This window comes from Pagrus major, chromosome 13, assembly GCF_040436345.1.
Source record: "Pagrus major chromosome 13, Pma_NU_1.0".
Lineage (NCBI taxonomy): Eukaryota > Metazoa > Chordata > Actinopteri > Spariformes > Sparidae > Pagrus > Pagrus major.
The window spans coordinates 6,521,589-6,542,771 of record NC_133227.1 but is presented as its reverse complement, the minus strand read 5'-3'; the positions used below and the strand labels follow the sequence as shown (position 1 = coordinate 6,542,771).

The window sequence follows — 21,183 nt, the reverse complement described above, 5'->3', positions numbered from 1 at the left end:
TTTCATTTTTGGGTGAACTTATCCTTTAAATAAAAAAGGTATGTTGAATTATGATAATGTATTGGTATTCTTATGTATTTATTTATTTGTTTGTTTGAGTAAGCTTGGTTAAAGAGAAAAGCAGAAAGTGGCCATCCTGGGCTAATTAGCTCCAGAAGATGGCAGTAATGCAACAGTAAAGACAGCAGCTGCAGCAAAACCTGGCTGAAGAAGAAGAGGAGGAGGAAGGAGGTCTCTTGCTTCAAATCCTGCCTAAAGGCTTGAAACGCATTGCCAGTCGTTGGGCTACGTGCTCTCTAAGGGAAGACACAATGGAGTTTCTCGTCCACACCACTCAGAAGAAGAGGGAGCTTCTCTGCACCCTGCGTGCCGCTCTCCTCCTCCTCTTCCTCACCACAGTCACTTCTGCAGAAGAAGGCGCCCAAGTGAAAAACTCCCAGTGTCACAACTACGCGGGAGGACACGTCTATCCCGGAGAGGCTTTCCGGGTGCCTGTGTCCGACCATTCCCTGCACCTCAGCAAAGCCAAGAGTGAGTCTGTCGCCTGCTGTTGAGCCGCAGGTGACGTGTGAGTGTTTGCTTCTGTTCCCCTGTGAGACAAACAGCTGCTGCAGGAGCTTCTGCGCGCTGCTGCTGCTGTCAGGACAATAGAAACAGTCTGACAGCGTGTGTGTGTGTGTGTGTGCGCGCAGCCTGTGTGCATGTTTCATCGTCTTATTTCCTTCTCATTTGACGGTTTGAGAGGTTATTAAACTTTTCATCGGGTGGTTTTTGTAGGACACGTCATTCCATAAATGCACTGGAATGAGTTCAACCCTCCGCCCCTCAGACACATGACGGTGGTGGCCCAGCACCAACACTGCTCATAATAACACTAGAGGGCTGGACAAAAAAACAGGAACACTTTGAAACTACCTGAAGCAACCGTTTGGCATGTGTGAGGCCTTTTTAACATCCTGTGAGCAAATCATGTGCTGGAGTTGGGCACTTTTCGTCTGCACGACCAGTTTCCTCTGTTCGTCATGTGTCGTCATGAGTTTTGAGAGTTGACCCCATGTCACAGGACTGCTGCATGTGTTGAATATTTGTTTTATCACCACCACAGTCACACACTGTGCAGTGAAACACTTCTTTACCAGCTCCATAGACACAGCATAATGGCACGTGTAATCACAAAGAGAAAAATGTGTAAACGTAGAGATGAAGAAGTTTCAAAATTGACATCAAGCGACTTTTCAAAGAGCAAATAAAGGCCTAAGAAGATAATGAAAACAAACAGCGAAAGTATGTCTGATACAGCTGCAGCTTCTGATTACTTTCATTATCAATTAACCTGCCAGTTCTTTTCATGATTAACTGATGCATAGGTATTACTATAAAATGTCAAAACATTGTGAAAAGTGCTTGTGATGATTTAGAAGAGCCCAAAGTGATGTCCTCTAACCAACGGTCCAAAACCAACCCTTACAAAAACACCCAGTTTTGGCACCACAAAAGCATCTGGAGATGGTCAACCCTCCCATGAAACAACAGCTGGAAATCTCCCCACAGAGTCGAACTGTGGTAGCCTGCTTGACAGCCTTGTAATAACACTACCACCATCCTCCCCCTCCCAATAGGAAGGTCAGCTAATAAACATAAAATATGAACGTGATGTGCTACCTTGGACATATCCGTTTTGCAGAAATGTTGACTGCTAGCATTATATCCGGGCGACTGGGCAGCAAAAACCCAAAGACTCTCCAATTACTCTGATAAATGACGTGGAAAAGCAGCAAATTCTTACATTTAAGAAGCTGGAACAAGCAAATGTCTGACATTTTTGCTTGAAAATCGACTGCAACGGTGAATCGATTATCAGCATAGTTGATAATAGTTTTCTTTTGACTCGTCAAGTAATCCACTAACCGTTGCAGCTCTAGTGTAAAAAGTAGTAAATGGTTGAATACAAGTTAGTCATGAAAATGTATTGTTAAGAATACAAATAAAAGACGTGGAGGTAAAGTGAAAAATTAAAGAGATTTTAAAGTTCCTCTGAGAAGTATAAGAAATATTTAAGTTTACACATACACACTAATCAACCTTCAAGTATTTTGGGAGTTAAATCACCTCTGAAAGTGTAAAAATCCTGAAAATGATGAGAGTCTCATATGTGCCATTTAACAGCTAAACCACGACTGCGATTTTTCCTTCTTTCCTTGCACATTTTTGCTGAAATACATATGTGACATTTAGTCATTTGCAGAAACAAAACAAATGTAATAGATGTGAAAATTTCCCTGTTTTATTAATCCATATATTCTACATCTATTTCAGTTTCGAAGCCCGCACCACACTTTGAGGGAACAGCCGTCATTAACGGTGAATTCAAGGAGCTGAAGCTGTCGGACTACAAAGGCAAATATATTGTCTTTTTCTTCTATCCCCTGGACTTGTGAGTAACATCTGAAAACACACGTTACATACTCACTTTGTTTGTGTTGTGGGCTCGCTGCACCGCAGAGCATATTCTCATGTAAATGTGTTCGTCTTGTCTCCTGCAGCACATTCGTCTGCCCCACTGAGATCATTGCATTCAGTGATCGTATGCATGAGTTTCAGGCCATCAATACAGAGGTGGTCGCCTGCTCTGTTGACTCCCAGTTCACCCACTTGGCTTGGTAAGAATGCTGTCCCCATTACACCTACAAGATGCTATCAGACAGAATAATAAGGTGGTGGTGTTACATTTATTTTCTGAAGGGGAGTTGGTGCTTTTTTAAAATGTTCTACCACCATTGATTGTTTATTTTTCTGCTATAATATTCTTTGTTTTCATCTGTTTACCAGGATCAATACACCCAGGAAGCAAGGTGGACTTGGACCAATGAAAATCCCTCTGTTGTCCGACCTCACTCACCAGATTTCAAAAGACTATGGAGTCTACCTGGAGGACCAGGGACACACACTCAGGTGCAGTGTCACATGTACATTTATGGCTGTCAAAGGTTTATAGGCCATTGACTTGAAGAAACGTGTTGTCTTATAGCACTGTTACATTACTCTGTGCTTTAGGAGTAAACAAAAGGCGACAAGTTAGAGGAGCATGAATGAAAGGAACTGTAGTTTGTGTTTCCCTGTAACACTTTAAAATCTACACTGTACCAGTCACGTTTAATACTTGTTAATATTGTGGGTAAATGTGCTTCACAATTACGCAGAAGTTAACAGTAAACAACTTGAATCTCTCTCAGAGGACTCTTCATCATCGATGACAAAGGCATCCTGAGGCAAATCACCATGAACGATCTTCCAGTGGGACGATCCGTGGACGAGACTCTGCGGCTGGTGCAGGCCTTCCAGTACACTGACAAACACGGAGAAGGTACGAGAGGCTGAATCAAAACAAACAGATGTGTGCTATTAATTTAAAGTGAATTCACACTCACCTCAATGCGATGCAATCGAATAAAGCAGCTCTGCAATAATAAAGCTTATAATGTTTCAGTTATGGTTGACACTGTCAGAAAGGTAATAAATCTACACAATGTTTATTATGGAGGTCACAGTAGGTGGTGTTTTTGTACTGGAGGCCATTATATTGAAAGGTGTTTCTAATCTTCTGCCCCTCTCAAAAAATATAAGAAACGACTCTCATTTTCATGCAATCCAGTTCAAAGCCACTGCAAACTACAACCAACAAATCTAGATAAAAAAGATAAATTAATACATATCTGACCATGTCAATCAAAACTGAACATTATTATTAAGGATGCAACAGTATTGGCTGATATGCTTCTTGATGATAGCCAATGTTAAGCTGTTGTGTCACATCAAATTTGCGCTGCCATATTCTTACTGGTTTGTGACATCCGTGCCATTAGTGTGTAAAGCTATGTATGTACTGAAACAGCTCAAAGGCTTGAACCAGTTACTTATTATCATTATCATTATTATTATTATTATTACTATTTTTATTTTTATTTTAAATATTTATTTTATTTATTTTTATTTTTTACAAATTTGTGCTGTTTAACAATTAAATTACTTTAAAACCGTTCAGTTATTTTTTATAATGAAGATTTCTTTGTTTCCTTGACACAAAGGCATAAATAAATTACAACAGCAACAAAACAAAAGGCCTTGGCAATCAGCTAAATTGTTATTTTAAAGAATGTATTGGCCCAGAATTTCACAATTGGTGCATCCCTAACTTTTGTCTTTGTAAAGGCAGAATTTATGGCACAGCTATTGGATTGGATTACATTGAAATGTACAGGTGTACCTAATGAAGTGACCAGTGAGCACAGCTGGAATGAATTATTTTTTCTCATGGTTATAATGGAGTAATGCGGGAGTTCCCTGAAAACAGTAGTTGTTTTTCTTGTGCTTACTGCAATTGTGTTATTTTTTACAGTGTGTCCAGCAGGATGGAAGCCAGGCAGTGACACAGTGAGTATCACCTGATCTGTGGCTGATGAATAACGTTCCTAAGCAGGTTTCATAACATCATGCAGGTCCCATTACTAGTGGATACTTCTGATGTATAGTATTTCAGGGAAAATAATTACACTTTTTGGTCAGATTCTTCATTGCGAAGTGTGAAGCTAAGCATTTGGTGGGATACTAGCAGACTAGTTTGTTGTCAGGGATCTGTATGAGTCACATCCTAGTTTAGAGCATATTTGATTATATTTCTATTGTCCTGAGTATTTCTTTATATCATAAGATCTATTTTTTGTGCTCTAATTTATTATTTTCTTTCCCGCAGATCATTCCTGACCCTTCAGGCAAGCTGAAGTATTTTGATAAACTGAACTGATCTTTGTTTGTGTCGTCCCAGTCTGTGAAATTCACCACGTACTGAAAGTACAAATAAAATGTGTTTTCCTAAAATACTGTCTGATTTATCTGCCTCGCTTGACAACACGAAATGGCACTTTTAGCTGAGGTCAGACTTTCGTTTCATTTGGAGCAGAAGGTTTGAAAGCCTGCGTCACACTGGGAAGGAACAGCTGTCATTCATGTGAAATCAGGCAGTGGCTGCCAGATGCTCATCATTGTCATCAGACATGTTATGATGTTATGGTGTTGTGCACATTCAGTTAATACAATTTATTCAGAAGATGAAATATGTTTCCATTGGGATTGTCTGAAAACAAACAAAAAATTGAAGTTCCAAGTTCTTTATTGTCATCTTAGCACAACAATTAAGCAGTGAAAAAGTCGTTGGCACCTTACAAAAGTGCTCATATATAATATAATATAATATAATTATATATATATATGTGTATATATATATATGTATATGTGTGTATGTATATATATGTATATATACATATATACACACATATATATATATATATATACATATATACACACACATATATATATATATATATATATATATATATATACATATATATACATATATATGAATAGATAGATAAAAGGCAAGATTGAAGTGTATACTAAACTTTGCCCTTAGAGCTGGTTAATGTCTCATCCCTGCGTCATCCTAAAGAAAAAAGGAACCGAAAACAAGTGTTGTACTAATTCAATGGGATATGGGAACATTTACTGAAAATGCCACTGACCTATGACCGAAAGAGTTTCTGTGGCTGAACTTCTGCAAAGTTGGGGAAACATGACATTTTTGTCGTGGTAGCGACTATCATGTTTTTTATACTAGTATTGTATCTGGTATCATGCAAGAAGTTACTTTTAGGAAATAGGATGACAGCCTTTTACGCTCTGCAAATCCAATTGAAATGCATCTAAAAGCATAAATATCATGTTTATGGTTTGTTCATAGCAGCAGAAAAATTGCTCTTGAGCAAGTCGACCAAACTTATGAAGCTTGTTTAAAGGACAGGTGCTCCAGGTGCACAACGCCAGAAAAAACCAGGCCACAACCGAATGATGAGGTAACAGACGCCATTATACATTTTATTTTACCGCACTTTTATACTTGAAAATGTATCTAAATATTCCATTCACTGGCCTAATACAAATACTGTAGTCTACAAATAAATCCTACACCCTTCCCATGGGTGCTGCCACATGGTGGCCATTTTCCTTTGACAATCACGTGGGGAAGCTCAAACGTCTTGTTGCTGTGTCCCAGGTTTGAGGTCATATAAACGTAGGGAATCTTACAAATCATTATCATTTCACCACTCAATTGATCAGCAACTGAAAAGACAATGGAAAAGAGCATGCAACCACTTTCAATCGCTACAAAACAATAGCGTTTGATAACTTTCAGCACATTTGACTTCCAGACTCAAAGGTGCAATATGTACACATTTTAGTTTTTTTTTTTTTTTATTAACTAAAATTATCACCAGAATGTGACAAAGTAACAGTTTTGACGTTATGACATCTACAGTATGGATTGTTTTGCAGAGATATTTACTGAAGTTAACATGGGAACCAGCTAGCAACAGCTTGTTTCAGTCCAACATCCCTGTGCCCAAGCTCCCAGTCTGAACCAATAGATGCACAGCTAATCAAGCTAACTAGCTAACAACAGTTAAGGTTAGCAGCGGTTAGCGGTTACTCTGGCAATATGCTGCCACCTGTTCATTCTGAATATGAATTCAAGAATTTGTATATATTGCATCTTTAAATAAATGTGTCCAAGATGTGTGTTGATAATTAGGAATGAATTTACTTGCACCCAGGAACACAGCAGTGCCACATTTGATCCGCCCACCCCGAGTGTGACATCTGAGAAAAATGGCTGCTGTGTAAAATGGTCTGTTTTTTTGTGACATCAGACTACTGCTCCTCATGAAGTCGGGGTGGATGGATGTGTAATGAGTTTACAAGTAGGAACTGTGACTTCAAGTGGCGATCCATTGTAGTTTTCAATTTCTGAATTGTCTGGAACGCAGCATAAGCGTTCTAATCAAGAGTTATTCACCTGTTCCTTCCTGGCTGTTGACATCTGATTGGCTTAAATGTCCCAACTCATTATCTTTATTTACTTTTTATTGTAGTTAAAACCTATTAATTACATATTACATAAATGGTACGTGCAATAAATCAATTAAAGTTTGTTTTTTCTGGTTTCAGCAATGCAAAGGATTGGTCATGTATGAGTCTGAATGTTTGCAGAGCAGGAGTGACTGACTGAAAAACAATTGGTTTATCGTGGAATGTTTCACATTTCACATTCATTTTCACCCACGGGTCATTCTTTACTCAGTTCTACAGACGTTATGTGCTCTGGTCCTGTTTTTTTTCCAGGTCTGGTTAATATTTAACTTTTGAACAACATTCAAATCAAGAACAGCGATCCACACAAAGATAAGGAGTCAGCAGAAGAAGAAAAACACAGGGTGTAAAGGGCTGTTTGACCATATATGGGTTACTGAATGGGTTCACCTCCTTCAGGAAAACATAAAAGGGAAGTAAGTGAAGCTGCTGTACCACTCTCTTCAACACATCCAATGCAAGTCTGCTGGATTTCCTTATTCTTTGTCGGGGGATGACCTCCTGAGGAGCGAATGAAGAAACAAATTTTGCTTTTATTCACATTCAGAGGACTAGTGAGTAAAGGGAAAAAGGGTAAAAAGAGAAAATGGCCAGTTTTATATTACGGAAAGCCGAACCCACCGACGTGTCTGATATCTTGCGACTCATAAAGGTAAGCCAAATGTTTATAGCCTTATATTTGACAAACAATAGGACATTTAACAACTAATCTGTCATGTTTTTGCCTTGTAGGAACTTGCTAAATTTGAAGAGATGGAAGAGAAGGTCGTGCTGAGTGAGAAGGGTGCGGTAGTTTATGTTGAATCATACATTTTATACACATATTTACCTAGCTTCATACATGCTTATAAAAGCTATGTCCCCCTTGTAGAACTACTTGAAGACGGCTTTGGTGATCATCCATTCTACCACTGCCTGGTCGCTGAAGTCCCAAAAGAGCAGGGCTCAGATGGTAAAAACATGTCATTAACATGATGTAAGAGTCATATTTCTTAATAAATTGAAGGTTTACTCTTTAAATGAAACCCCTTTCTTGTGGTGTTTTCCTCTAGACTACAGTGTGATTGGCTTTGCCATGTACTACTTCACATATGACCCTTGGATTGGAAAGCTTCTCTACTTGGAGGACTTTTACGTAATGCAAGACTTCCGTGGTAAGGTTGTTAAAGTGCTGTCATATATATGATGATTGTAAAAGTTAATCAGTTACAGAGAAAATGTTTTACAGACACACACACAGTCACGTACTGACTGTTTTAACTGCACTCTGTACATTTAATCTTTCAACAGGTCTTGGCATTGGTTCACGAATCCTGAAGGTTCTGAGCGAGGTATGGTTATCAATGTACATTTACAGCTGACTCAACTTTATTCAGCACTTCTTGTGTCCTTGTGTTTTATGAGTTTCATTTCCCCCTTCCCTTAGACGGCTGTGAAGACTCGCTGTAGTGCCATGCACTTCATAGTGGCAGAAAACAACACCAAGTCTATCGAGTTCTACAAGCGAAAAGGAGCGGCTGACCTCTCCTTGGAGGAGGGCTGGCGTCTTTTTGAGATTGAAAAGCAGGAGCTGCTGAAAATGACGACCAAATAGAGTTTACTTTAAAGTGACTTGTACTGACTTTTGGTGCAATAATCTTGTTTTGTTTGGTGATTGATTAGGCACAGACTTAATAAATACATTTAAAAATCGACTGATAACTTTGATAATAGATGAGTTCTGCTAATTTTAGCCATGGTGTAGTAAGTAAGTAAAATTCTTTCAAGATTTGAGAAAAATCAGCAGTACACAATTGTATGTATTTTTCATCTTGCAACCACATCTTGGGAACTGACGCCCAAGGTGGGAACACTGTAATAATTATTTGTAGAGGGAGTGTTTTTGTTTTGCAAACATATTTTTTGTTGCTCTTACATTAAAACCATGCATTTTGAAATAACATCTGGCTGTAATTATTCCTATAATTAAAGGGAACAAGTAACAAGACAAAGTTGAATCCTTACGTGCAAGTAGCTTCATTGGTGGTGGTTTTCGGTTCCTTTAACAAAGTAAATGTAGCAAGACCCAAATGTTGAAAAATCCTCCATAAGGTCTACAAGTAAAAGTCTTGTATTGAAAATGTTGCTTAAGTTAAAGTAAAGAAGTATTATCTACTAAGTGTATTTAAAGTATCACAAATAAAGTACTCATAATCCACTAAAATCGTCTGTGTCAGTGTTATATCATGATTTGTTTTTATATTGAATTATGATTACATATGTAGTAACATGTAAGTTGGATTTTATCTGGAACAAATTGGACCTATTATACATAACAAATGTATCGTGTGCTGTAGGCTGATGATCACTTTGTATACAGCCTAATTAGTAAATTAGCTGTCAGATAAGAGTTGTGAATTCAAAAGTACACTATTTCCCTATTAAACACAGAACACAAATATGTAAAATACAAGTAGCCAACATACAAATTTTACTTAAGCAGGTACAGTAAATGTATAAATGCACTCATCTGCTTAAAATTGTTACTCATATACATTTGAGGGGTAAATGTGTTATATTTTCTTACTTTATACATGTGCCTGCAGAAAAAAAAAACTACAATTCATTTATATTGTTTTTCCTTAAGTGATTAACTAGTCATTTATTGGCTTCATATAAATAAGGAAATGTGAATAAACATAAACTAAAGCCATAAAGGATTTTTGTTCATTCTGAAGAAACAATTAGGTTTACACTCATAATGAAACTGATGGTGTTAGGTTGTTTTTTTAAAATGTAGGATGTCTGGAGGTCATAGTTTAATCATATTTTATTGTCCACACCTCTCTGCTGCATGCGACTCTACTGTTCGGGGAACTGAAGCAGTCCTCCTCACTCCATTACCAGCTACACCAACCTTGGGGCGCAAACTAATTAAAATTAACACTACAGTGCACGTTTTGACATAACCCGTTTGAGCGGCGGTCCTCAGATTATGGCCTGTTTGGTGCCTGCCGGTGTGATTTCCACCACAACCCTTCCGCATTTTCCTGCTGCTCTCGGGCTGTGACGTGTCGTGCTGACGGCGGCCTCGGAGCTGGAGGAGCGGGGGGCTGTAGCATGACAAGATCTGGCTTCAGACGCCCTGCTTTGCTTTCAGCAGAGCTCCAGAAACAACCCCTAACCCCTCCTTCTCTGCTCCTCTCCGGCCCGCCCAAATAACACAAAATTCCCGACTGAATCCAGCCCGAGTCTGGGGGAACCAGGCGGCCTGGGAAGCCGAGGAGCGGACGGAGGCCATCCCTGCAGCATATATCTGGTACGCGGGTCATTTTTGCTCTTAGGGCGCCCGTTTGCAGAGCTATGTTTGCATTTGTGCGTGTCCGTGTGTCTTTGTTTTTGCATGCATGTGTATTTTTTAATTTATTTCTCATTCTTACCGAGAGGCCGCAGAGGGGTGGGCCTTTTCTTCTCAGGCCCAGGCCTCTATAGAGGCCGTAATTGGCAATTCTGGCCTATCCGGTTAGCTAGCCATCTTGCTGAAAGAAGCGGGTTTTGTATCCGCCGGTCGTCGTTGGCTAACGTTAACGTGATTTGATATCGATTCTAACAGTTATTATACAATTTAGCCTTCGATACACTTCAAATTAAATACTTTCCTCGCCGAGGGGTATTTTCATTTAGTGTTGAAATTAGCATTCGTCCAGACACCAAGCTAACAAAATGGCGGACGCTAGTGTGATGAAAATCGGTTGTAGAAAATGAGTGTGTGTCTTTAGCCTCCTCCCGCTAGCTGGCTGCTACAGAGTCGCGACATTTTAGACCAAACGTGACCACCCTTATTTATTATGCGCTCTTATTATGTTGCATGTATGTAGGCTGCAGCCAGCTCTTCCTAAATGTGTGTTTTGGCCGTGACAATCGGACTTTGCGTGAGTAATCGGTGCTAAAGCTACTCCAGTGGTCAGTTGAAGACATTACCGTCAATCGTCTCATCGGCTACGCTGTGTGTAGTGTTGCATGAATGGGCAGCTAAGTTAGTCTCATCACCCTGGTATGTTTTAATGTGTTGGCGGCGTCTTTCAGCACACTGATGCACCGTGTCGTGAGCCACATCTCCACACACCGTTGTCATCATTTTTCCACCTGGAGGTGGGGGGATGGTACGTTCAGTGGGAATTAAATGGCACCCCGGCTGCATCGTCCACACCACTGTTTACATCTCCGCATCCCCCAGTGTGTGTGACAGGGAGAGATTTTTGTCGCATATTGTCTCATCTTCATCGCTACGGTGATGAAGGTGCCTGTGTGACTGAAGTATTCGTTTAATTTCGGTAGCTGAAGTGGTGCAGGCATGGTAATTATGCCACTGGTCATTTCACTTGCTGACATTTGTCGCAGCCACAAGCTAATCCTACAAAAACACATCACCTTAATTGTATTTTAATCGACTATTGAGTGTTTTCATCCGTAAAAGAAACACTCAGCTTGAGGTGACCTTATCTTGTCTGTGTGTAAATACATGTGAACGAAATATCAAAACAAACGAAGCTCTCAGTCTCCACAGAGAAACTTGTTCATTGCAGCAGCAGGATATAAAACAGAGCAGCTTGGAAGGCTTTAAAACATGGCAGACTGTTATAAAAAGTTAATTGCATATTTATTTTTTAGATAAATATGCAATTCAGGGCAAGGTATTGTTGGAAAAGTTTCTGTATTAGTGCTTCAATGAAAAGATACTGTTAAGTACAAATAAACAATCAATCATATGATGCTACTCTTTGGTTTATGAGTTTTCAATACATGGTGCCAAAGAGTTGGACACATTTATATTGCTACTAAAAAGGAGATGAGGTTTGACACCCAGCCTGATTTCTAGTAGAAAATGTCAATTGTGCACAGGGTTCACTTTATCAAGCCCAAACAAACCATTAAATGCAATATTAACTGCAACAAGAGTCTTTTAAGGATAGATGGCTGTGAGTGTGATGCTCAGGCAGCAGCAGTTGTGCACTACCAGGCCAGTGACCCCTCTATCATGTGAATCGTATTATAATGTCAAATTAGCAACACACACACACCATGTTTGTATTCAACAAGCAAAGGATGACAAGCTGTTTGTGGCTTTCCCTGGTTGCATCTGGAAAATAAATAGGTTGATTGTGTTTAGGCTAACATGCAGTGTTAGGTTCACATTTGTGGCATCATCTGGTTTTCTGTTATAAAAATCAATTAGTTTCAAATCACATTAATGATCACAAACACATACATGGATTTCTTGTGAGGGTAAGTGCAGAATAAGTTGCTTGATTTTCACAGTTTTAGCTCTCACAGCACAAGAAACCCTCTTTCAAGACAATCATCAATATATATAATTTAGGGATGCAGTGATTGTGAAATTCTGGGCCAATAGCAATGTTGTTGTTATTATTTATTCCCTCTTTTGTGCCGGAGAAAACAAATAAATCTTCAGCACAAATTTGATCGTACGCATTTACGAAACAACCTTTTAATATAGCCTTTCACATAATTTTTTTTTTTTATTATTTTTTTTTTTAAGGAAGTTACTGCTTCAAAAGCCTTTTCAGACCGCTATACTACTACCTACTCAATGAGAAGAACCGTTCAGTACTTGCATAGTCTTACTAACCAATAGCAGTGATGTTTTACAAGCCAGATGCTCATGAATGTGCCGGCACAAACACATAAACATTGGCCACTGCTATCGGTGAATGTCATCTTGTTAACTGATAGGCAGATAGTCAACAAGGCAAATATCAGCCATCGCTGCATTCCTAATATCATTCTGTGTTATGCAATTCGTATATTGTGTGATTAAGATGGACTTTAGTGATTGACAGTTGATTCAGTCTGCTAGTAAGCATCATACTAGAAAGAATCACTGAACCTGTATGAAATGGCATGTGAAGATGTAGTGATGGACTGATTTTAAGTTACTTAAGTATGTTATATTACAAATATTATGTATAAGTGATCTATTAGTTTTTGAAGGTGCTGGTGTTTGTTTCCATCAGTTTCGGTCACAGTCATCTAAGCTTTCTGTCACTTGCTTCCAGCTCTCCAGTAACAAATGCAGTGCGAGGACAATGGATGAGGATGTCACCAGGCTTTCAATACATTCCGAAGAGCCTAAAATAATCTTACACGGATCGGGTAATTAGCCATGCTTATTTTAATGTGTGTATTTATATATGTGTGTATGCTTTCCGATAAACATGACAGTGTTCGGGTGTTTTAATAACACCCGGGGCTCTTTGGTTAGTCAAATGACTTAGCATATTTGATTGACAAAAGTAAAGTGTTGTTCTGAGATGTTACGGCTGTTGATTAGAAGTTCATGGTTGCATGATGTCGGTAAGATTAAAAACCTTTAATGTGCCATTTAAAACAGCCACACACTATGAACTGTTGCATTTGACTGCTATGTGGTTAACTGGGTAATCCTGCTTCTTCCAGATGAGGGTGGTGCCGGCGGGCAGGAGTTTGTTGTGGAGCTTCAAGAGACTGTGTTGGTGTCAGAGGGCGAGGGGGAAGGCATGGCAGTTCACCGGTTTGCCCCAGATGAACTGGTCATCCAGGATGCTGTGGAGGATGTGGTGTCTGAGTATGTGCACTGCGATGAGGATGAAGATGTTGCTGTAGAAACCTGCGTGATGGCTCTGGAGGGTGATGAGGAAGGTGTTGCCATGGGAGACATCCCCGAAGATGGGCTGGACCCAGAGCAGCAGGAGGATGACCAAGATGGCTGTGGAGATTACCTAATGATATCCTGTAAGTATACTGCTCTATTTGCAATCAGATGTGCTATTGTTCCTCTGGAAAGAATTTTGGCCCCATTTACACTTTGTCATTTTAAGTGTTTTCTTGGGTAGATGAGATCCCTAACTAAACTCAAAAAAAGCTAAGTTTGAATGCATCAAGGAAACATTCAAAATGAATGAAATGTGATTTTATTTATTCATTTCTTATTTATCAGGGGCAGCAGTCATTAATCTATGTATTATTACCAGACCAAATTTAGTCAAAATGTGTAATATCTGCAGTACCTTGTTAGTTCATGTCAAGTACCTAGAACTGGAACGAGTTAATTACATGCCAGCAATTGTGATAATCAAACGTTTTTTGTAGTTTGTTTCTACAAAAAACTCTTCCTACATCAGACATTTGAGGATATCATCATTGACATTTTTCACTATTTTCTGCCATTTTAAAGACCAAACAACTAATCCTTTAATCAAGAAAATAATCGACAGATGACTTGATAACAAAAGTATGTTAGTTGCAGCCCTACAAGTATCTAAAAACATCTCTGTACAGTAAAGAAGTGCCGTTGATTTTTGTTGGCTTAAAGAAGATGAGCTTGGGATGCTTAGCGTTCAAAATATTGGCTCTGGTTTCTGCTGACACTTTAGTAGGCAAACTATTTCAGACTAACAAATGTCAGATTTTGAACATCACTTCTACAGAGCCACATAATAATGACAAGCAGCCAGTTTCCTTTCATTCTACAGTAATTGCACAATTACGCAGCGCTGTCTGCACCACTGTACATTGTCATTGTCGAACAACCCCAAAGTGGTACTTGGTTCACAGTCTGAAGATAGTAATGAAGCAGACTATCATTACCATTTGAATGTAATCTGTGTGTTAGTGGAAACAGAATGTATTTTGAGTGCTTTGACATTAGATTTAGCCACTAAAACATTAATAACCATATATAAAGATTATGAGGTGTTTGAAGTGGTGTCATTTCAACTCAGTTTTGATTTGCTGTTGTATTGATAAACCAGAACTTCTCCTAAACAGATTATTTTTGAAGATAATTAATGGTACTAAACCTCAGAATTGAACATTTGAGTAGTCAGACAAGCTTGTGCGAAAATTGATCAGTTTCATAGAATTTATAGATATACTGATATGGTAAAATGAAATTCAAGCCATGTCCTCACTACACATTCATAGGGGTGAGGTGATAAGCATTGAAGTTGTCAGAATTGATGCTCTCACCAGCTCATGTCTGGTACACTTCTCTCATGAAATGTGATATGTGTACCCCCATCTCTAGTGGACGAAGCTGGTAAAATGGTGTCTGAGGATGGAACAGAGGTGACAGTGGAGGGAGCTGTGGAGGACCAGGAAGTGGAGAAGGACGAGGATGGGCAGGAGGTGATAAAGGTGTACATCTTCAAGGCCGATTCTGGAGAGGATGACATGGGTGAGTGCATTTGAGCTTTAACTTGTGTGAGGATATACTTTATGTGATATAATAATTAGGGCTGTAAACGTACATTTGATTTATTATGTGTGTCTGAATTTGAAGTAGTGTGTGTGTCCCCTCAGAGTTGCTGTACAGCAGTAGTTGCTCTTTAGCACACCACTGAAGTCACTGCTGTTTCCCTCATTCACTCTGACCCACTGAACTCACCCAGCAGAGAACACCGTCACCCCAGACATACATGCCCTTTTTGGGTTTGAAAGTGTCTTTGTCTCTACATCACATGTCCATAACTTGGTTGCGTGCCTCAGAAGCTTGAAACAAAGTTAGCTGGCTAGCTATACTGAGGAATTTAACCTAAGAGAATGCAAATAAAAATGGTGTGATTGAGAGAAATGCACTAACAGCTGCTTGCAGAAAAGAAATGCCGCTACCAGCAATTTCACAGAGCATCTTGGGTTCGACTAACTAGGCAGGTTTCATAATAAACAGGACATATTCATAACATTAATGCACGGAGCAGCAACAAACTTTCCATTTTCTCTCCCACACATCACACCAACAACTCCTGTCTTATAGCAACTCTGACGAGATGCACCACTTTGTTGTGCTCTCTGGTGGGCCACCTTTTTAAATTACAATGTGTTGATGATACAGGGCTCATAAGTGGCCATAGTGTGACAGTCAGACCTATTCTTCATATGACAGGATGCACCAAAAGTGTGACATCCGTACTGTGATGGTTCTGGACGAGTACATGTACCGTTACACCCCTAATAGTAATAAACAGTTACTGGTTTTCCTCCTTACTTCGGCCAATATGATTGTGAAACGAGCATTGTATTTCTGGGTTTCCCAGAGATTGACCAATAATTTGCCAAAACATGTAGGATTTAAAAGTTGTTTTTATTCTACAGGAGAATCAGTAGACATCAGCGACGGAGACACGGAGAGCGTGGCGTTAAACGATTCTTCAGGCCAGACGCTCAGAGAGAAGATGGTTTACATGTCTGTTGGAGATTCTCATCACAATCAAGGGAACCACGGTGAGTTGTTTAGACCGAACGAGTGGGGTTGACTGTCATGAAAGTAAACGTCACTAGTTTTTTGGTTTTGTACATGTTGGGCTCATCTACAGGTGGGTCCAAGGTGACTGATGAGGTTTATATGGAGGTGGTGGTAGGAGGTGAAGAGCCAGTAACTCACGACCGCTCGTATGACAGCGTGTCTCTAAGCAAGGACTTCATGCCTGTGGCCTGGGCAGCTGCTTATGGTCAGCACCCCTGTCTATTAAATTGCTTTTAAAACAACACTGGAAGGCTGTGCATCAACCACGTCTCTGAGTGTCTTGGCTTAAGCTTTTACAATGGCTGGTTTTGTTTATTTTCAAATTAAAGACGTCCTGTTGCTCTCATAGGTGCAGATGATAGTGAGAGTTGTGAAAACCGAAACGGTGCAGCCAGCGCACTGCTGCACATCGATGAGTCCGACGGGGTGGATGAAATGAACAGACAACGCAACAAGAGCAGGAGACGGTCAGAGCCTCGCCAGGTACAGACAGGTAAGAGCAACACGAAGTCAGTCGATGTGGAAGTTGTCTTCATATGCCAGTTACGAACGTAAATGTTCATCACACCGTAAAGAAGAACTTTTAATCGTCATTGTTACAGTGGAGCTGTGCAGTGCTCAGCAAAAGCAGAAAGGATGCTTTAAGAATAAAAGCTACAAGCATATTATTTTAATTATTCATAAGTTGAAAATATTTTTGCAGCACATTTTACCTCCATCATTTGGATAATGCATTTATTTTCATAGGATTAAAATACAAAAAATGAAAGCGATTATGAAAAGCTTGTCTCCCTCTTGTCATTTCTCTCTCTAGCCATCATCATTGGTCCATACGGTCAGCCTTTGACAGTCTACCCCTGCATGCTTTGTGGCAAAAAGTTCAAGTCACGAGGGTTCTTGAAACGCCACACCAAGAATCATCACCAGGATGTTCTGACGAGGAAAAAGTACCAATGTACAGACTGTGACTTCACCACCAACAAGAAAGCCAGCCTCCACAACCACATGGAGGTGCACGCTCTGAGCAGCAAGGCCCCCTTCGAGTGTGAAATGTGTGGCAAGGAGTTCCACCAGCAGGCAGCGCTGTTCTCTCACAGATTGCAGCACCACCACAGAGAGCCCAAGAACCAGCCGCCTCCACCGCCCACCAAGATGCATAAATGCAAGTTCTGTGACTATGAAACTGCTGAGCAAGGACTGCTCAATCGGCACTTGTTGGCTGTTCACAGCAAAAGTTTCCCCCACATCTGTGTGGAATGTGGAAAAGGCTTTCGACACCCGTCTGAGTTGAAGAAACACATGCGCACGCACACAGGCGAGAAGCCTTACTCCTGCCTGTACTGCGACTACAAGTCGGCTGATTCCTCTAATCTCAAGACGCACATCAAAACTAAGCATAGCAAAGAGATGCCATACAAATGCGAGCGCTGTTTCCAGACCTTTGCAGAGGAGGAGGAGTTAATGCAGCACGGACTAACACACGAGGAGAATAAGACCCACCATTGTGCCCACTGTGACCACAAAAGTTCCAACTCCAGTGACCTGAAACGCCATATCATATCCGTTCACACCAAGGACTACCCACACAAATGTGCCATCTGTGGTAAAGGCTTCCACCGGCCGTCGGAACTGAAGAAGCACTCGGTATCCCACCGCACCAAGAAACTCCATCAGTGCCGTCACTGCAACTTCAAAATTGCAGACCCTTTTGTTCTCAGTCGTCATATCTTGTCTGTCCATACAAAAGAGCAACAGGCCTCTCCTGAAAAGAGTGAGGCCAAGAGGACAGAGACACACACTCCTGTTACGACACCTAAAAAGTCTGCACCGAGCGGGTCTGGCGGCGCTGGCCCGCCTGGAAGAGTCAGTGCCGCCAGCTTAGCCAGCAGTGTGACTGTAGTTATTGGCAAAGGACAAAAAGAAAGGAGAATTTACCAGTGTCAGTACTGTGACTACAGCACCGGGGACGCTTCGGGTTTCAAGCGACACGTCATCTCCATTCACACAAAAGACTATCCGCACCGCTGCGAGATCTGTTCAAAAGGCTTCCGGCGACCCTCGGAGAAGAACCAGCATATCATGCGCCACCACAAGGACGTGGTGCAGGCAGAGTGACTCTAAGCGAGCCAAATACTGTGCCACAACAACAGAACAATGTCGAAGCAACCATCACACCCCAATCACTGCACCCTCAGCACAGCGCCATTCACATTGAAATAATGTGGTGTGTGTGCGCGTGCTGCACTTAGTCCGTTCTGTTGTTTTGCTCTTTTTTGATCCTCAGCCTAATGTTTGTTCAGAAATGTATACACATGTACATAACGTTAACGCTCTGTCAGAGTTAGCAGCAGAACCTCTCTGTAGACTTGCACTTTTAACTGCATGTCCCTTGCTGGTGACAGTGTGCATGGCAGATTGTGCAGATGTCTCTTTGTAGATATACATTTTTAATTTTGCAGACAGCAATCAGTTGTCAGTCACAATGGTCCTAATTATTCGTCTCAAAACTGTGTAATTTTCCAAAACGTTTGCGTCATTTTGTTAAAATGTACTAAACACAGCAGTATGAATTAGCAACCTGTTCCCAGTAGCACTTGCCATCCTGGTCAAGATCATGATGAATGCAGTAATCAAGTCGTGTGGTGTGTATGTGAGAGAGAGAGTGTGTGCGCGTGTGTGTGTCTGTGTAAGAGAGGAAGAGTGAATGACAACAAAAGCATCTGTTGTGCTTCCTGGTGCTCTGACCCCACCACTCTGTAACATAGTGCTTTTTGTTGTGTTAACAGAAACCCAAGGCTGGCTGTGTTCAGCACCCATAGAGCAGAAACAATCAATCTTAGCTTTGTACACAGAGGTCTACGATCATGAAATTAACACAAAACACACAGTGGAATAGTGGATGTATCATGGTAGTGAATAAAAGTTCACATATGCACCTACAGTATATCACCAAGGGATCATTATTATGCCGTCGCTTGATTATCATACACCTGTCTGATATTTCTGTTTGAAGTCAATAAGTGTACTGTAAGTTTTTCAGAACTTGTGCCCAAAGCAGTAGAGATGACACTGACAGTATTTTAATGCTACCTTGGGAGTGAAATCCCATTAATTTGCGAGAAGGACATTTTTGTGATGAGGAAAATATACGAGCTGTTCTTACAGATGGTTTGTTTTTCTATGAACAAACTTGTTTTTCATATGAATTGACAGGATATCTGTTTGCATAATCTGCAAGCATCAGTGTGATACCAATATTAGGCTGGGTTAAAAAAAAAAAAAAAAAAAAGTTAAAATCAATGTCCTAATATAACTGTCTGGTCTAAATAGGAATCATACAGTGTATCTGGTGCTGCTGTTATGAAACGATGGACTGAACTCTTTGTTTTTTCACCTACACTCAGATGTACTTTTACCATTAGAAAGGGACAGTGTATATCTTTTTAGATGCAACTTCAGAAGACAGGTGCTGGTGGTGTACTTGTACTATGGCTTTTTACATTTTTGTTATCACCTGTGATTATTTCTGTTTTTATATTTATTTCATTTATAAGTTGTTGTATAGTTAAGTGTAACTAGACTTCTATGGGACGTAAATTATTGTTTTGTATACAAATCTGTACAAAGCGTGTAGATGTAAACACTTGATTAAAAAGGAAATCTCAACTGTGTTGTTATGGATGTACTTCAACGTATTTGTTAAAAAAGGTAATAAAAGCAAAGTATTTTAGCCGTTTGTCTTTTATTTGCCACTGTCACTGTTCCAACAGGTTCAACTCTGGATTTGTTGAAACTCAGTTAGGTCTGAAAATATTCTGACTACTACTACATGCTGTGTTCCCCTTGTAAATTATTAACATTTCGAGCTCAGTGAGGAGCCATTTGTTCGCTCTTCCTGGTGACTGGAATTATTAGCTTGCTAGCTATGCTGCTAACACAAACTACCTCAAACATCAAGTGCTAGATATGCCTCAGGTAGCTGAAGTTGAAGCTTTCGATTGACTGAATGCTTCAAACTGCACTCTGCCATCTTGATTTTACAGCACTGTTTGTTATTTATTATTATTTATTAAACCTCAAGATAATACTGGACCACAGTGTAAACTGGAGTTTAAAGTTTTGGTACAACAGAATTGGATTTAATTTAATTTTAGAGTAAAGAGTTGTAAAGAAATATTTAAATGTATTCTTTCCCAATTTTGAGCTACTTTTAAAGCCTTAGAGACTTAGACAGACTTAGACAGATTTTATTGTCATTCTGTGAGCAACAAATGAACACAACGAAATTTTGTTTCAGAGGCTCAGCATAGAATTAAAATGAAAGTATATCAAAAATACCAAAATAAAATAAATATCAAAAACAGAAACAAAATTAAGTTAACTTTAAGTGCACATTAAAGCAGTGTCAGTTAAAGTGTTGCAAAAAGTAATAAAAATAAATAAAAAGTGCAAATTAAAGTGTTGTACAACAATATTTAAAGTTGAACCATGATTATATCGGGTTTAAAAATGAGTCCTCGGTGGTCCAACCCAGATTTAGTCTCCTTATAAACACATGCACGAACATTCATATGTGGCCGCCCCACACAAAGGAAGTATGTTTTCATTTACACGACTTGTAATGAAACCTGCATTTTTCACTATGATTACTAACTTGCAATCTTCCTGTGGGTTTGTAAAACAGACAATTAAATCGAGGACCTACTCATTGAACTCCACAGGGAACCTTGAAGACCAGAATGTACAAGCATGATTTAGTTTTCACCACAAGTTTGGAAGTCAGTCATGTTCTAGTATGCATTTTAACACAAGTGTTATGTGGAAACATCCAGTGCACATTCACTGAGAATAGACTTTTGACTGAAGGGACTAGACAGCTTTTTAAGAATTCGAATTTGAATTGAACTTTTTTGTGGAAA

The 21,183-nt window shown here is 39.8% G+C and overlaps 3 protein-coding genes across 4 annotated transcripts; all 3 read left to right on the top strand.

Annotated features, from left to right (window-relative positions):
* The first annotated feature begins 259 nt into the window (after positions 1 to 259).
* On the top strand, positions 260 to 4,875 carry prdx4 (peroxiredoxin 4). Its single transcript, XM_073479369.1, has 7 exons — positions 260 to 531; positions 2,317 to 2,434; positions 2,544 to 2,660; positions 2,830 to 2,952; positions 3,234 to 3,364; positions 4,397 to 4,431; positions 4,751 to 4,875. The coding sequence occupies exons 1-7, from the start codon at positions 312 to 314 to the stop codon at positions 4,799 to 4,801; spliced, it is 795 nt and encodes a 264-aa protein (XP_073335470.1). The 5' UTR covers positions 260 to 311; the 3' UTR covers positions 4,802 to 4,875.
* A 2,511-nt stretch (positions 4,876 to 7,386) lies between these two features.
* On the top strand, positions 7,387 to 8,921 carry LOC141007312 (diamine acetyltransferase 1-like). Its single transcript, XM_073479656.1, has 6 exons — positions 7,387 to 7,633; positions 7,714 to 7,765; positions 7,853 to 7,933; positions 8,034 to 8,135; positions 8,272 to 8,312; positions 8,408 to 8,921. The coding sequence occupies exons 1-6, from the start codon at positions 7,568 to 7,570 to the stop codon at positions 8,573 to 8,575; spliced, it is 510 nt and encodes a 169-aa protein (XP_073335757.1). The 5' UTR covers positions 7,387 to 7,567; the 3' UTR covers positions 8,576 to 8,921.
* Positions 8,922 to 10,001: 1,080 nt separating this feature from the next.
* On the top strand, positions 10,002 to 19,994 carry LOC141007109 (zinc finger Y-chromosomal protein 1). Of its 2 annotated transcripts, XM_073479444.1 has the most exons (8): positions 10,002 to 10,279; positions 13,038 to 13,134; positions 13,438 to 13,752; positions 15,047 to 15,196; positions 16,114 to 16,242; positions 16,335 to 16,469; positions 16,614 to 16,757; positions 17,079 to 19,994. In XM_073479444.1, the coding sequence occupies exons 2-8, from the start codon at positions 13,068 to 13,070 to the stop codon at positions 18,377 to 18,379; spliced, it is 2,241 nt and encodes a 746-aa protein (XP_073335545.1). In that variant the 5' UTR covers positions 10,002 to 10,279; positions 13,038 to 13,067; the 3' UTR covers positions 18,380 to 19,994. The 2 variants fall into 2 exon arrangements, with proteins under 2 accessions (XP_073335545.1, XP_073335546.1); XM_073479445.1 differs by lacking the exon at positions 16,335 to 16,469 and having other exon boundaries at positions 10,003 to 10,279.
* Positions 19,995 to 21,183: the final 1,189 nt, after the last annotated feature.